The sequence below is a fragment of the Macaca thibetana genome, chromosome 2, assembly GCF_024542745.1.
Source record: "Macaca thibetana thibetana isolate TM-01 chromosome 2, ASM2454274v1, whole genome shotgun sequence".
Taxonomy (NCBI): Eukaryota; Metazoa; Chordata; class Mammalia; order Primates; family Cercopithecidae; genus Macaca; species Macaca thibetana.
Genome location: NC_065579.1, coordinates 90,933,424 through 90,950,278, shown reverse-complemented (window position 1 = coordinate 90,950,278; position 16,855 = coordinate 90,933,424). Strand labels below are relative to the sequence as shown.

Here is a 16,855-nt window from a genome sequence, read left to right as displayed (position 1 = left end):
CACTATGCCTGGCTAATTTCTGAGTTTTAGTAAAGATGGGGTTTCACCATGTTGGCCATGCTGGTCTCGAACTCCTGACCTCAGGTGATCCGTCCGCCTCAGGTGATCGGACCCCCAAAGTGCTGGGATTACAGGCATGAGCCACCGCACTGGGCCTTTTACAAAATGATTTTATTTTATTTTATTTTTTTGGAGATGGAGTCTCACTGTCACCCAGACTGGAATGTAGTGGTGTGGTCTTGGCTCACTGCAACCTCTCCTTCCTGGGTTCAAGCGATTCTCCTGCCTTAGCCTCCCGAGTAACTGGTATTACAGGTGTGTGCCTCCATACCTGTCTGATTTTTGTATTTTTAGAAGACATGGGGTTTCACCATGTTGGCCAGGCTGGACTCGAACTCCTGACCTCAGGTGGTCTGCTCGCCTCAGCCTCCCAAAGTGCTGGGATTATAGGCGTGAGCCACCGCGCCCAGCCACAACATGATTTTAAAAATAACTATGTGGTGTTCTAACATATGGATCTTCTATAACTGATTTAACCCCATCATATATTATGGAACATTTAGAGTTATTTCCGCGTTTTTGAGGTGGTGAACGTCCATGAGGCTAAACCCATTTATGATGTATTCTATTTCCCCTGTAAGTACTGTCCTCAACATTTTGTGTCATTTTAAAAATTATTTTCCAATGATATTTTGTTGTTCAATTTTTGATTTACTTATGTACTAGTGAGGGTTATCCTATTTACCCACTTTTCATATATTTAGTATCAATTACTTGGTGTTTCTTTGTGAATTGTTTTTTAGCACTCTTACACATTTTGGTGAGAATGTTGGTCTTGCAGTGGAAAGCTATTTATAAAGGAGGGATATGAACTCTTTGTCAGTTATTACAATAATTTTCTTGTTTCAGTTGTTTGACCATGACCAGCTTAAAGAATATTTATTGGGGCCGGGCGCGGTGGCTCAAGCCTGTAATCCCAGCACTTTGGGAGGCCGAGGCGGGCGGATCACAAGGTCAGGAGATCGAGACCACAGTGAAACCCCGTCTCTACTAAAAATACAAAAAATTAGCCGGGCGCGGTGGCGGGCGCCTGTAGTCCCAGCTACTCAGGAGGCTGAGGCAGGAGAATGGCGGGAACCCGGGAGGCGGAGCTTGCAGTGAGCCGAGATCGCGCCACTGCACTCCAGCCTGGGCAACAGCGTGAGACTCCGTCTCAAAAAAAAAAAAAAAAAAAAAAAAAAAAAAAAAAAAAAAAAAAAAAAGAATATTTATTGGACAAATGGTCGACAATATTTGAAAGAAATCTTTATTCCCTAGTACATCAGTTCTTTACGTTGTTTTTCATGTTCTTCTTAGTCATTTCTGTGTAAATAGTAGCCATACAATTTAGAGATTACTAAATGAAAAGGATAGGTAGAGTTTTGTGTTCTGACTTAAGAGTCATGTGTCTCATTCTGTTAAAGCTCTGCCTAAGAAATGGAGTACAGTTCAAAAACCCCATTCCCAAGAAGTCAAAGTTTAAAATAAATCACCACTTATGTGTGCTTGGGTCTGTTTCCCCCTCTGACCCCTTACCAGGATTTGAAATGATAAACTTAATAATTACTATCTATCCAAGAATTGTGTTGGTCATCCAGACACCTAATAAATTTTATGACCCCATAGGTACATGTCATCTGTGAATACCCGAAACTGTCCACATATTTAAGACCTACCCTACCCTACCAATTTGCCTTTCCCTCTGCCATCTTGAGAGGAAGCAATCCTAAAGGACCTCTCCTCTGACCCCCACTTTTTCCCTGTCTCCGTGGCAGCTGCTTCTTAAGGTCTTCCTGGGCGCTCTCCTCTCCTGCCTTTGTTCAGCACACTTACCAAGGCCCCCCATGTGGTCAGGGCTGCCAGGCAGTTCTCTCCAACCACCCAGGGCACACTGGAGAAAATCAGTAACGTGCGTCTTCTGTGGGTCTGGCAATTCAAACTGTTATACCAGATATTTAAGTACTCCTTATGTTCGAGGCCATGTGGCTAAAAAAATAAACAAAATAGGGGTATGGCCTGAAAGAGGAAAATGCCCTTGGGGGACACAAACAAGTAGGCAGGCAATGGCTGTCTCAGGACAAATATTTCAAGGCTTATTTACAGTGTTTTAAGAAAGGAGGGGGACAGGAGAGACAGAGGTTATGGTTCTGTGTCCTAGCCTCTTGTATATTGGGGCCTTCATCTCCCCTCCGTGTTCCATCTTCTCAGAGAGTGGAAGTACTATCAGCTGAGTTTTGTTTTTACCAGTACGTGATGTGGTACAGTGGTCAAGAGCAGAAACTAGGAATTAGAAAGATCTGGGGTCAGAAATGGGAAATGCCATTAGCAGATTTTTAGGTAAGTGACTTGAACCTCTGAGCCTCAGTTTCCTCATCTGAACAGTAGGGACAATGCCTTCCTGTGGGCTATGGTGATGGGTAAATGAGATTAATAATAATGCCAGTTACAGGGATAGCACTCACTACCTACCAGGTTTATGTTGTCTCATGCATGGAAGCAGCCTCCTCCAGATCATTAATGCTGAATAAATGGAATTGGTCTGACCACCCTTGAGAATAGAAAAGAACTGACAAAGAAATGGTCTTGTCAGACACTCTGCCTGGTTTCCTGGTGGTGAGAGGCGTTGCCAAGATGTGCCCTTCGAAGGTAGGTGGGGCCATAGTGAGCAAACTCCTCCAGATTTCAGCAAGGCAGACAGGAAGGTGAACATGCCCAGGACGGGTCTGGCAGCAAGCCTCTCCCCCGTCTCCCCACAGGATGGACCTGACTGCTTATGCTGAGCTGCTGAAAGAATCCGGCAACCAGGTTCTTAAGAATGGGAACTTCTCTTTGGCTATCAGAAAGTACGATGAAGCCATCCAGATTCTCCTGCAGTTATACCAGTGGGGGTAAGTGTTTGCACTTTCACCTCATCTTTTCTTTTTCAGTACATGGAGACTCTGTTCCTTATGTTTTCTTTTCATTTCTTATCATTCCACCTTGTTTCTGTTTTCTTTCTCCCTCACTTCCTATTTATCTCCTCTGCATTGTCAGCTTAAAAACTGAATGGGGATTGTGTAAGAAGGGAAATAGAAAGTGAAACACAGAGGACTGTTGATAAAACTTCCCCTTCTGGCTGGCTGGGTGTCAGATTTAACGGTATGGCTGAAGTCCTCGAACAAACCTCCTCGTCATTCACTTCATCTTCTTTATTATCTATGCCATTTACTCCCTGGCCACAGTGCACACCCCGCTGGGCACTAAGGTCCACTTTCTCTTTCCCTGCCCCTTCAGCTTCTTGTAGATCTGTTCTCCAACATTGTAGTATCACAACATGCTTAAGCATTGCTGAGGAACCTAAAGAGCTCCTTCTGTTTATGTAGGCTGTAGCTGTCAATACAATATGTGAGAACTTAAAACTGATGAAAAAAATATGTATTTATTTAAAAATATCAGCTGGGCGCGGTGGCTCACACCTGTAATCCCAGTACTTTGGGAGGCTGAGGCGGGCAGATCATGAGGTCAGGAGATCCAGACCATCCTGGCTAACAGGGTGAAACCGTGTCTCTATTAAAATACAGAAAATTAACCGGGTGTGGTGGCGGGCTCCTGTAGTCCCATCTGCTCCGGAGGCTGAGGCAGAAGAATGGCGTGAACCCGGGAGGTGGAACTTGCAGTGAGCCGAGATCCCGCCACTGCACTCCAGCCTGGGTGACAGAGCGAGACTCCATCTCAAAAAAAAAAAAAAAATTCAATACATTTGCCAGGTACAGTGGCTCACACCTGTAATCCCAGCACTTTGGAAGGCCGAGGTGGTCAGATCACCTGACTTCAGGAGTTCAAGACCAGCCTGGCCAATATGGTGAAACCCCATCTCTACTAAAAATACAAAATTAGCCGGGCGTAGTGGCGCACACCTGTAATCCCAGCTACTCGGGAGGCTGAGGCAGGAGAGTCACTTGATCATGGGAGGCAGATGTTACAGTGAGCCGAGGTGTGCCATTGCATTCCAGCCTCAGTGACAAGAGTGAAACTCTGTCTCAAAAATAATAATAAAAAAAAATCAGTAAATCTATCACATGTTGTATTTTTAAAGTATATTTTCCAAAACAAAAACTTGCACATTTCTGTAAATCTCCTTCTTAATGTCTTGTCTCCATAAAAGACAGCTGGCTTCTTACATCTGTATTCAGTCTGTTGCAATATCACATGTCATATAGCTTCTGGAAAACTCCCTGTGTGAGTGTGAGGGAATGAGTATGAACAAGGCGCATGGTGTCTTACTTATTGTATTAGTTTCCTGTTGCTGCTATAACAAGTTAACCACCAATTTAGGGCTTAAAGCCTAAATAAATTTGTATTACAAATTTATTCTCTTTGCAGTTTTGAAGGTCAGGAGTTCTAAATGAGTCTAATGGGGCTAAAACCAATGTGTTAGCAGGGCTGGTTCTTTGTGGAGGCTCTGAGGGCCTTCCTTGCCTTTCTCAGTTTTGAGTGGCAGTGTGTATTCTTTGGCTTGTGGCCCCTTCCTTTATCTTCAAAGCTTACCATTCCAGTCTCTGCTTCTGTCATCACCTTGCCTTCTTCTCAGCTGTGCTCATGTCTCTCTCTGTCTCTCGTTCACAGGGACCCTTGTGATTTTATCATAATTCAGGACAATCTCTTATTCCTAAAATCCTTAAATTGATCATATCTGCTCATTGTTTGTTAATTACAGAAGTTTGTTTTTTCCATAAAAAGAACAGTATTTGGGGGCTATTATTCAGCTTACCATGACTGTGTAAGTATTTTCACCTTGTGGATCACCTGCAGTGACCTTAAAGGTCCCCAGAAGTTCCCAGATCATCCTTTTGGAACAGCTGCAGTAGAGCAAGCAGAGGTTGGCATCTGTAGGGTGCACACAACCTAAACTTGTGCTAGGAAATGACACCAAATTAAATTACTGAAACACGGCTCCACCTCCCACTCCCATCTCCTTGATGTCTACACTCTAGTTGAGCTTGAGTTGAGTGTAATTGGCTTGTGTCTGCAGTTTCTGCAGTTCTGCCTCGTCTTGGTACATACCAGAATTGCGTCAGAGCTAGGTCTAGAGATCCTCGATCAAGGCAAACATTCAGCTTTCTTAGAAGGAGGTAGAATTGTATAGTGGTTATGGTTGTAGACTGACACCACACTATGTGTGTTCAAAGCTCAGCTCCACCACTTACTGTGTGACCCCTACTGGGACTTCTGCCTGGACTGTCATATTGCCTTTTATGGGGCCTTTCTGACACTGTTCCCCTTGCCCATTGCCTGCTTCTGGCATTCCTGCCACAGCTAGCTAACGCTGAGACTCAGGTGCACGTGATTTACAGCATACTTGCAGGAGAAAGGGGACTGAGGGAGTCAGTATGGCACAATGGAAGGCTCTAAGCAGGGATGGTGTCTAAACCAAGCAAGATTCACCTGATCCTATGGGCAGCTCTGGATCATGAATCGTACTGCAGAGCTGGTTCCACTTTGAGGCAAGGAGGTTAACCTTTTGATTCTTGTATCAGTCAGTCACTGGTTTTAGGCTGTCTGGCTCCCGGCAGTCATCCTAGGGAGTGGGGCTATATTAGTCTGCTTGCGCTGCCATAACAAAATAGCACAGACTGAGTGGCTTAAACAACAGAAATTTATTTCTCAAAGTTCTACAGGTTGGGAAGTCCAAGATCAAGCTGCTCCCTGTGAGGGCTGTCTTCCTGGCATGTAGACGTTTGCCTTCTCACTGTGTTACCTGCAAAGAGGGAGAGAGCAAGCTGTCTAGTGTCTCCTCTTATTCCATCATGAGGACTCCACCCTCAGGACCTCATCTAAACATAATTACCTCCCAATGGCCTCCCATGTTCAAATATTGTCACATTGAGGGTTAGGGCTTCAACACAGGGATTTTTTTTTGGCAGTTGGGGGCAGGGGAAGTTCAGTCCATAGTGTGGGTGTAACCTCCTGGGGAGAGGGTAGCTCTCATTAGGCTGAGGATAAATCTCTGGAGAACAGGGTGCGGAGAACTTCTATTTGCAGCCAACAGACACTGCAGATGGGAATGGCTGCACTGGCCAGAGTGTCTGGGATGGACACCATGGCATCTCTTACACTTGTGGTCACAGCTCCCTTGCTGATCCCTCACTGCCTGACCCACTGCCTCCTGTGTGCTTCTGGGGCCTCATCCCTTCACCTAGAGGGAATGGTGTGCCACCGAAGAAGCCAGACACAAAACATTGAGGGTGGGGACAGTAATGGAGATGATTTTTCCTTTGTTTATTAATATTTTTGTGCTTATCTGCATTGTCTACAGTGATTTTTGTATTATTCTACAGCGATTTGTATTACTTTTACAATTAAGATTTTTTTTTTTTCCTTTTTTGAGACGGAGTCTTGCTCTGTTGCCAGGCTGCAGTGCAGTGGTGCAATCTTGGCTCACCGAAGCCTCCGCCTCCTGGGTTCAAGAGATTCTCCTGCCTCAGCCTCCCAAGTAGCTGGGACTACAGGTGCGCCCCACCACACCCAGATAATTTTTTGTATTTTGGTAGAGATGGGGTTTCACCATGTTGGCCAGCATGGTCTCAAACTCCTTGCCTTGGCCTCAGCCTCCCAAAGTGCTGGGATTACAGGCATGAGCCACTGCGCCTGGCCTATTTAATATCTTAATTGTGTAATCCCAGCACCTTGGGAAGCCGAGGCAGGCAGATCACAAGGTCAGGAGTTTGAGACCATCCTGGCCAACATGGTGAAACCCCATCTCTACTAGAAATACAAAAATTAGCTGAGTGTGGTGGTGCATGCCTGTTGTCCCAGCTACTTGGGAGACTGAGGCAGGAGAATCGCTTGAACCCAGGAGGCGGAGGTTGCAGTGAGCCAAGATTGCACCACTGCACACCAGCCTGGGAGACAGAGCGAGACTCTGTCTCAAAGATATTAAATAAAAAAGAAGTCATAAGGCTTGCTTTTTTTATTTGTGTGTCTTATATTCCACTGGTAGCTGGGCTTCTCTTGATATATTGTGGTTTGCTTTGAATTTTTGTTCTTCTCCTGGCCTGGTTGCAGCATTAACTTGCAGCTATGTTACCTGTAGGCCAAGGCCAGAGACATCCCTGCCCTGCTACGCTTTAAAGGGCCCTCCTTTGGCCACCTTCCAGCTGTGCCCCTCCTCACAGGCAGGAGTCTGTGGGGCCAGGGCTGTACTCACCCAGAGTTCTTGCCTCCCCTTTGGTCTACACTGTGGGTACCAAGACTATAGAATTCCCTGCTTTATAGGCCCTACTCCCAGGGCCTGCACAGGCCTCTTACCTGCAGCGCATTCTTCTGAGGGCTGGCATTGGAGATGAAATGAATAAGCGTGGAGATCAATGAGAGATGAAATCAACATGTTGAGAACGATTGTCTTTAAAACATGGGAGCAGAGTATTTGGGAGTGAGGAAGGACAGATTTATATATTGTAAATGTTCCAGGCTTTTTTGGGGTCTGGGAGACTCATCTGATAAGCATGAATGAGTCATTTCCTACTGAAACCCGCTTCCTGGTGGCAGCAGCCAGCATCGAATTGGGGGGACTTAAAGGACTGTTTTCTGTATTTGCAGAACCATGACAGACCACCGGTTTGTTCTTACAGGGTTCCCCCGAGGGACTTGGCTGTGCTGCTGTGCAATAAATCAAATGCATTTTTCAGCCTTGGGAAGTGGAATGAGGCATTTGTTGCTGCCAAGGAATGTCTCCAATGGGATCCAACCTACGTGAAGGTATTGGGTGGGAGGGTGAAGGTGTGCGGAGATGACTTGAGAGTGTTGGGGTAGTGGATGAAGGTATGAAAGGATGAGTGAAGGTGTGGTGGGGCAGTGGCACCCGGGGGTGGCAGCTGCCTTCCTCTTAGCCTGCCTCTTTCCATTCCTTTTAAAAGTGGAAATGCTAGGAGTGCTTCTAGTTCAAATCTCTTCAGACAGATGCCCATGGGGCATGTGATCATTATCTGGAGAAGGGTAAAAACAGGGATCGCCTAGTGTTGAAATGCACTTTGTAGGAATGCACTTGGCCTCATAGTGGATGGAGCACAATGGAAATCACAGAGGAGCTTGTTTTGTTCTGATGTAGTTACACCCAAACTCATAATCTGTTCACCGTTCATGTTCTTTGCTGTTCACAAGTTTCATTTGAGCAAAGCTTTACTTCACATGCAAGCTGGGTGGATGACACAAAACCGATTCTTCAGGAGGCATTTCTTATAGTAGAAACCAGCTCTTTGGAGGGATCTTGGAAATCTGAGAGGTCAGTAAGACCATTTACAGTTGTTAACAAAGGTCAATAAACATCATTTGATTGTTTTTTCATCAAAAATGCCCTGAGTGCCACTCTTCCTGGCATCTTTACTGTTCTTGGTGCCTCAAGGCAGACAAAAGGAGCAGAAGACTCATCCTAGCTCTTGAGTAGTTTGCATTCAATCTGGGGAGAAGAAGAGCATTACAATCAGAGTCCTTAAATTCAATAGCCACTCTGGAGCATCTGAAGCAACACACAATGTGTGACTGCTAGAAACAAAATACAATGGGAAGGGAGTGGTGGAGGTTTGACCTATAGAGTACTTTAAGAGAGGGATTTGGATATTTTACATAATAAGTGACACTGACTCTTAAACTTCTTGTTGGAGGACGAATACTTTAGAACAAGCTTGTCCAACCCCTGGCCCAGGACAGCTTTCAATGTGGCCCAACACAAATTCATAAACTGTCTTAAAACATTGAGTTTTTTTGTGGTTTTTTTTTTAAAGCTTGTCAGCTTATCGTTAGTGTTAGTGGATCTTATGTGTAGCCCAAGACAATTCTCCGTCCAGTATGACCCAAGGAAGCCAAAAGATTGGATACCTCCGCTTTAGAATTTATTGACTAGTTTTGAAAATGGGAGTGCATTCCTGGGAAATTTCTTCCCAAAGATATTTTAGGATATTCCCAATCCTCTCACTGGGACAGTATTAATATTTGGGTTTTGCCCACATCCTGAAAGTGGAGGCTGTGACTGTGGCCCAACGGACTTGATGCTGTTACATCAAGGGGCTTCTTCCTTGATTGGCCAAACCTGCAGCAACCCCTGACAGCACAGCAACCAGGGCCACTTCCCAGCTCTTACCCAGAGCTCCTGGAAGTCTCTCTCCATCCTCTCTCCCCTTCCCCGCCGCCATTGTCCTCTATAGGGGAGACAAAAAATTTTCCCTCTACCTTCTTTTGGTTCTGTGGCTGAGGCCCTGCAAATTAGATTGACAAGAGACAGATTAACAGGAGAAAAGCATACATATTTCATTAGATGTTAATTTTTATGTGTCAAAGGAATCTTTCTAGAAAAGAAGTAAAGCTCCAAAAAATGTGGACAGGCCTGAGATCTTCTATGATATTTTTAATAAAGAATAATAAATTGTGGGGATGTGACAAGACAAAGGAAAAGAGTTTTAGGTCTCTAGGGGCTGCAAACTGTGGGAAGGTGCATATATGTGGGAAAGTAATGGAAGATAAGGGTTATCTTAGCAAGATTTGTTCAGGCCAGTCTTTGTGCTCAATTTCTCTCTTCTTCATGGCCATAAAACTTCCCTGGGAGAAGAGATTTATGGCAGTCCTCATTTCTTCAGAGTTTCTGCTTTTTAGTCAGTTAAGCGAAGCTCAGGGGAGGCTTCTTTTTGCATCTGTTGAATCTCAGATACCTTCAGCTCAAAATAATCCTTATGCCAAAGTGGCATATTTTGGGGTGGCATATTCTGATCCCCTTCATCTTCCTCAAAACAAACAAACAAACAAACAACAACAACAACAAAAAAAACAAAACAAAACAAAAAAATCTTGAATCTGAGGAAGGCAAAGAAATGGGAGATTCTCTACCAGCTTGCCTGTTTAGAAAAAACAAAACACAACTTTTTTTCCCCTCCTCTCTTTGTTATTTGAGGTCTTCAGACTTTCAAAATGAAGGTTAAAACAAGTAATTACATAGTCAGAAATTTGGTGTTATGTGAAATTTTAAAGTACTTCCTTTTTTATGAACCCAGTTGGTGGACACCTGTTTTCTTCTTCTTCTTCCTTTTTTTTTTTTTTTTTTTTTTGTGACAGGGTCTTGCTTTGTCACCCAGGCTGGAGCCTCACCTCATGGGCTCATGTGATCTTTCTCCCTCCGCCTCTGAAATAGCTGGGACTACAAGCTTGCACCACCATGTCCAGCTAATTAAAAAAAATTTTTTTTTTGTAGAGACAGGGTCTCACTATGTTTCCCAGACTGGTCTTGAGCTCCTAGGCTCAAGCAATCCTCCTGCCTTGGCCTCCCAAAGTGCTGGAATTACAGGCCTGAATCACTGCACCCGACCTTCTGTCATCTTAGACAGAAAATTGTTTTGGTAGATCCCTGATGCTGATTCAGGTGATCAATGTGAGGTAGGCAATTGCATTTTATTCCCATTTGAAAGTCATATTATTTGTATATAGGCAAAACTAGACCATTTTCTTCTATTGATCATTGTAATTTTCTTCTTTCTGTAGAAATCAAATATTTATTTGGACTCTTGTGAATATCACTTATAATGTAGAACTCAGAAAATCTCAGTGTTTGTCATTACAATTTGTTTTCTTATGCACCCAGTAGAAATTGTGTTTACTTTGAAAGGGACAGGAAAAACACCTTTGTTTTCATATCAGTCTCATTCTTTTCCTGAACACCAATCAAAGGACTGTTTTCATTCTTCTGTTCTGGCCCAAGCTGTGACTTGAAGTATGAATAAATAAATAAGGCCAGGTGCAGTGGCTCACTTGAACTGCACCCTGGCCTCATAATCTGAGTAGTTTGGGAGGCCGAGGCAGGAAGATTGCTTGAGGCCAGGAGTTCAAGACCAGTTTGGGCAATATAGCAAGACTTTGTCTCTACCAAAAATGGAAAAGTTATCTGGGCATGGTGGTGCACACCTGTAGTCCTAGCTACTTGGGAGGCTAGGATGAGAGGCTAGTTTGAGCCCAGGAGTTAGAGGGTAGCAGTGAGCCAGGATCATGCCACTACACTCCAGCCTAGGTGATAGGGCAAGATCCTGTCTCAATCAGTCAATCAGTCAATAACAAACCAACCAACCAGAGATGTAACTGGAAGCAGACCTGCTTTCTTCTCTCTGTGTCATATGTTAGATGCTATATAAGTCATGGATTTGAAAGTGATTCTTTTCTTGGCAGTTAAATGACAGAGCAATGTGGCACAGAATATAATGTGGAAACCCCGTATCCAGTGTTGGTTAGAAATCCCTGTTTACATAGAGGTAAGACAGGATATGAGTCTGTTGCCCAGGCTGGAGTTCAGTAGCACGACTGTAGCTCACTGCAGCCTCGATCTTCTGGGCTCAAGCAATCCTCTCACCTCAGCCTCCTGAGTAGCTGGGACTACAAGGTACATGCCACTATGCCCAGCTAATTTTTCTTTTCTTTTTAGTAGAGACAAGGTCTCACTATGTTGCCCATGCTGGCCTGCAACTCCTGAGCTCAAGCGATCCTCCTGCCTTGATCTCTCAAAGTGTTAGGATTACAGGCATGAGCCACTGTGCCCAGTCAGACGTGAGAGTTTTAGAGTTGGATTTCCCATGTTGCCAATCTTGTTTTTTCTTTCACCAGCAGGTTAAAGGAGATGTGATACATGACAGTTTTGCTTTTTATCATGTTCCAGGGATACTACCGAGCTGGTTATTCCTTGCTGAGGTTACACCAGTCTTATGAAGCCGCTCGCATGTTTTTTGAGGGTCTGCGACTTGTGCAGAGAAGCCAAGACCAGGCACCAGTTGCTGATTTCCTTGTTGGAGTCTTCACCACTATGAGCAGTAAGTTGGAACTGGGGAAACTTTTTGTAAAGTCCTTGCTATTTTATTCGAATAGCTCCTAGGGACTCAGGCTCATGAGGAGATAATTTCTGGGTGTTTCTTTGTGGCTGATTTATGTAGTTTAATGAAACTAGTTCACACATTAGAAAGCATTTTGGACGATTCGGTGGCTTCTGCCTTTGTAAAAACAATAAGGTACTTTTTGCATAAATAACTAAAAGCTTTGGGTGTTTGGTTTCATTTTTTTTTTTTTTTTTTTTTTTTTGAGACGGAGTCTCACTTAGTCTCCAGGCTGGAGTACAGTGACGCAATCTCGGCTCACTGCAACCTCCGCCTCCCGGGTTCAAGTGATCCTCCTGCCTCAGCCTCCTGAGTGGCTGGGACTACAGGCACACGCCACCACACCCAGCTAATTTTTTGTATTTTTAGTAGAGATGGGGTTTCGCCATATTGGCCAGGATGGCCTTGATCTCTTGACCTCATGATCCGCCCGCCTTGGCCTCCCAAAGTGCCAGGATTACAGGTGTGAGCCACCCTGCCCGGCTGGTTTCAGACTTCTTAAGTGTTTTGTGTTGCTATTCATAGGGATTTCCGTATTTATACTACTCTCCTGATGTGACTTTTGCTGTTTCCTGTGATTTTTCTTTTCCTTTTTTTTTTTTGAGATGGAGTTTCACTCTTGTTGCCCAGGCTGGAGTGCAATGGCGTGATCTTTGCTCGCTGCAACCTCTGTTTCCCGGGTTCAAAGGAATCTCCTGCCTCAGTATCCTGAGTAGCTGGGATTACAGGCGCCCACCCCCCTGCCTGGCTAACTTTTTGTATTTTTAGGAGAGATGGGGCTTCACCATGTTGGCCAGGCTGGTCTTAAACTCCTGACCTCAGGTAATCCACCTGCCTTGGCCTCCCAAAGTGCTGAGATTATAGGCATAAGCCACCGTGCCTGGTCTTTCCTGTGGTTTTTCACATGTATTTTTCCACTCTATTGAGAAAATATTTGTTTGCTATGAAAATAACCTGGAAGGGCCGATGGAGGGTCCTGTGAAAGCTGATAATGGGTGTTCCGTGTCAGGGTTGTGAAGCTCACTGCCTGGCACTGCAGAATCAGCAGAGGACTCGTGTGTTCAGCCTAGCAGGGAGGGGAACTTTTTGTGTCACTGCATTAAGCTACTACTTTAATGACCTGGCCTAAGACATAGCTTTGTCAGTGGCCTGGATAAGGCAAAACCAGAAACTGGTAAAGCACAGTGTAATAAACTTCACTCCTTGCCAGTGATGGTGCAGTCTAAAGAACTGCCAATACCTAGGCTGTTGTTTTTAAATGTGGTGTTTGATCAAATTTAAGTTGCACTAAGATGTGCTGTTAATTTATGCTGTGCCAGTGAGAGACAACATTGATTGTAAGACACATCCTGATTTCAGAGATGTTAGAATATGAAAAATGGCACGTTAGAATTTCTGAAAAATGGTCTTTGTCTTTTAAATGTGGGGAAACCACAGCTGACAATTGATAGACTGTTATCAATCAAACTGTTCCCATTGCAGTTGTGGGAAAGCAATTTTTGTGGTCTGTGGGTGGAATCCCACAGATTTTGACAAGTTCGGTACAGAGAGGGGACCAGAGGAGTAGCAGGCAGTGGGAAGGAGTTAGAGGCAGGTGCAGCCATGTCCCCTAGACACGGAAGTAGAAGGTCTCTTGATAGGTGCTGATGAGTCACCGGTCTTCAGTCAGTCTTTTGCCAACAGTGGTCAGGGCTGGTTTCATTTTCTTCCTAACCTGATGACTTGGCCTGCACTTCCCCATTGCCTTCTCTGCATCTTTTTTTTTTTTTTTTTTTTTTTTTTTTTTTTTTGAGACGGAGTCTTGCTCTGTTGTCCAGGCTGGAGTGCAGTGGTGCAATCTAGGCTCACTGCAACCTCGGACTCCCAGGTTCAAGAGATTCTCCTGCCTAAGCCTTCTGAGTAGCTGGGACTACAGGCACGTGCCACCATGCCCGGCTAATTTTTGTATTTTTAGTAGATCTGGGGTTTCAGTATGTTGGCCAGGCTGGTCTCGAACTCCTGACCTCAGGTGATCCACCTGCCTCGGCTTCCAAAGTGCTGGGATTACAGGCGTGAGCCACTGCACCCAGTTTCTCTGCATTTTTTTTTTTTTTTTTTTTTTTTTGAGATGGAGTTTCACTCTTTTCCCCCATGCTGAAGTGCAATGGCACGATCTTTGCTCACTGCAACCTCCAGCTCCTGGGTTCAAGTGATTCTCCTGCCTCAGCGTCCCTAGTAGCTGGTATTACAGGCTCTGCCACCACGCCCAGCTAATTTTTGTTTTTTTAGTAGAGACGGGCTTTCACCCTGTTGGCCAGGCTGGTCTCAAACTCCTGACCTCAGGTGATCTGCCTGCCTTGGCCTCCCAAAGTGCTGGGATTACAGGTGTGAGCCACCGCACCCGGCCGTCTGCATCTTTTAAATGTCACTATTCTGTCAGAAGCCAGGCCAGAGTTATGGGAATTCCAAACAACTGCTTCTTGATGACTGCCCGGGTGGTTTTCATTCTGCCCCCAACCTGAAAGGTGGCAGTTAACAGGACTTCTTAGGACGATGCATCCAATACTTTATTTACCAAAGCACTCCTTTTTGGAAGGTAAAGAAATTGGCGTGGCCCAGTTTCTAAATTTTGAAAAATACATTTATGGGAAACTTCGTATCCTTTCATATGGTATACGTTTGTTTTGATATTTACTTATTTTTTGAAATTAATAACCTTGGAAGAGGTGCCAAGTTATTCTGACTCTTGACCTGTCCCCTCGGACATTCTCATCCATGAATTTGAGAAATGTGGTTGGAGGATCACAAGGTGCAATAGGTCAATAGGCCACCAGGTCAGAAGAATGTGTATTGATGACAACAGTTGGTAGATGTGGGGTTCCAGTCTTGTTTCTTGTCATGAACTAACTGCATGACATGCCATGAAACCTATCTTCATTTGTCATAGTTTCTAATGTTTTGGGTAACAATAATATTTGTCACATTTTTCTTAAAGGAAATGAGTATTGTAACTTAAGCTTCCATTTCCTCCTCTGTAAGTGGAGATAATAGGCACTTCCTTAGTGGTTTGTTTGAGGGATTAAATATAAGCATGTATCACTGGGCTTGGTAACTAGAAAGGCAAAGCGAATGTTAATTATGCTGCCTAACTCTTAGGGGATTGATTTTATGACGAACTGGAAATACTGGCCACTTCAATCAATCATAAAGGGCTTCATACTACTTTGAAAATGCCTTTCTTTTGGGTATCTTTAATTTACCATTTATCTATGTGTGAACTTAATTGGAGGACCTTTTCTGAAATGCTGTAGACTTCACCTACATTAAAATCCCTAAATTATGAAACTTTCTTTCAGGTGACTCCATTGTTTTGCAAAGTTTCTTGCCTTGCTTTGATCATATTTTCACAACTGGATTCCCAACAGAAGTGTGGCAATCTGTAATAGAAAAGTTGGCAAAGAAGGGATTATGGCATGTAAGTAAAAGGAGATGGCTCTCTCATGGGGAGAGTACATTCTTGATTAAATGATTTCTTTCCATTGGCATTGAGGGATTGTAATTTATTATTTGTTGATCTTGATGCCAGGATAAATTTTTAAGTAGGACATCATTAAAGATGAAAAATCTTTGAGATAGATTAATTAACCAGTTTCCATTTATTTTTTAAAATGGGCAAAGCACTTAGACTGTGGTAACCTCACTCCTTGCTCTGTGTCTCAACTGTCATTAAAGAAATGTAAAGTACAGGTGCTAACGGTAATGTGGAATGAGAAAAACAAAGCTGTGTGTTCATTTTCACAATCATTTTTTATACTGCATTAGCTAGTGTGTGCCCAGATGACCTATCTGGGCTGCTCACAAGGGTTCCCATGTGGTTTTGAGGGACTGCTAACATTTGGATAGTGGCTAAGTGAGGTTGTAGGACCTGAACCCAGGGCCAGGAATCCATGGAATGGAGGAGTGGGTGGACTCTGGAGGCCTGGGCTTCAGTGCCACACAGATGTGTCCTTGAATCAGAATCCCCCACTTACTATTTTGGGCTAATTACTTACCCTTTGAGTCTTATTTCCTCATTTGTAAGTTGCATTATATAAACCTATTTCTCAGAGTTTTGGTGAGAATCAGAAATAATGGACAAGAGCACCTATCAGGTAATGTTTGTTGAAGGCTTACAGTGCCAGGCATTGAGCTGAGGGGTTTTATAATACCTGGCATATTCTAAGTGCCCAGTGAATAGTAGTTGTCATTGGTGATAGGCTGTAAGTGCTCATGAGAATGGGCTGGCCAAAGCTAGGAGTTTGGTTAGAACAGGCCTGCTGGGCTTTCTAAAGCTGGGCAGTCCAGAAAAGTCAGCAAAAGCAAGGCCAACCTATTAAGGACTCCTGATCCTAGCAGATTGGGTGACTTTAGAATAGAGAATTCTTAAATTTTGGACAAGGTAATGGATTCTATTGGAAATGTAATGAAATCTATGGGGCTCTCTTGTCATGCACTGATAATTGTGTGTATAGTTTCAGGGGGTTCATGGGAAACCTCCTGGAGTCCAGCCATGGGCTCCCTGAAGCTTACCCTTATATTAAAAAATCTTGGGAGGTCAGGTAGCAGGGATGAGGAAGGCAGACTAAACTCTTGGGGAAGCAGTAGTCAGAAATCCAGCGTCCTGTTAAAAGACATTTGAGATCTTTTCTCTCTTTGGATAAGGTAGCTGGACTAAGAGTTCTATAAGGATCCTTCCAGCTTTATTTTTTAAAAAGTTTTGAAATTCTGTGATTCCAAGTGCTAGGGTAGATCTGTGAGTAGGAGGCCTTAGGCCTCATTAGCAGGAAGATAGTTTAATTTACTGCACTCAGGAAAAGAACCTTGTCCTCTCTTCCCAGTGTGGGGTGGACATGAATAGAGCTCCATGGCCTAGGTAGAGAATGAGAGAATGGGAGGCAGGCAACTTCTAATAGATTATTATC

General features: G+C 44.0%; 1 protein-coding gene across 6 annotated transcripts in view; it reads left to right on the top strand.

Annotated features, from left to right (window-relative positions):
- The window catches only part of TRANK1 (tetratricopeptide repeat and ankyrin repeat containing 1), a 123,873-nt gene that overhangs the window by 36,402 nt on the left and 70,616 nt on the right, over positions 1-16,855 (top strand). For 3 of the 6 annotated variants that reach the window (XM_050780262.1, XM_050780261.1, XM_050780264.1), the window contains exons 2-5: positions 2,796-2,927; positions 7,650-7,776; positions 11,705-11,855; positions 15,251-15,369. In XM_050780262.1, coding sequence (XP_050636219.1) covers positions 2,796-2,927; positions 7,650-7,776; positions 11,705-11,855; positions 15,251-15,369 — 529 coding nt within the window. The other 3 variants (XM_050780263.1, XM_050780266.1, XM_050780265.1) reach the window with 3 other exon arrangements.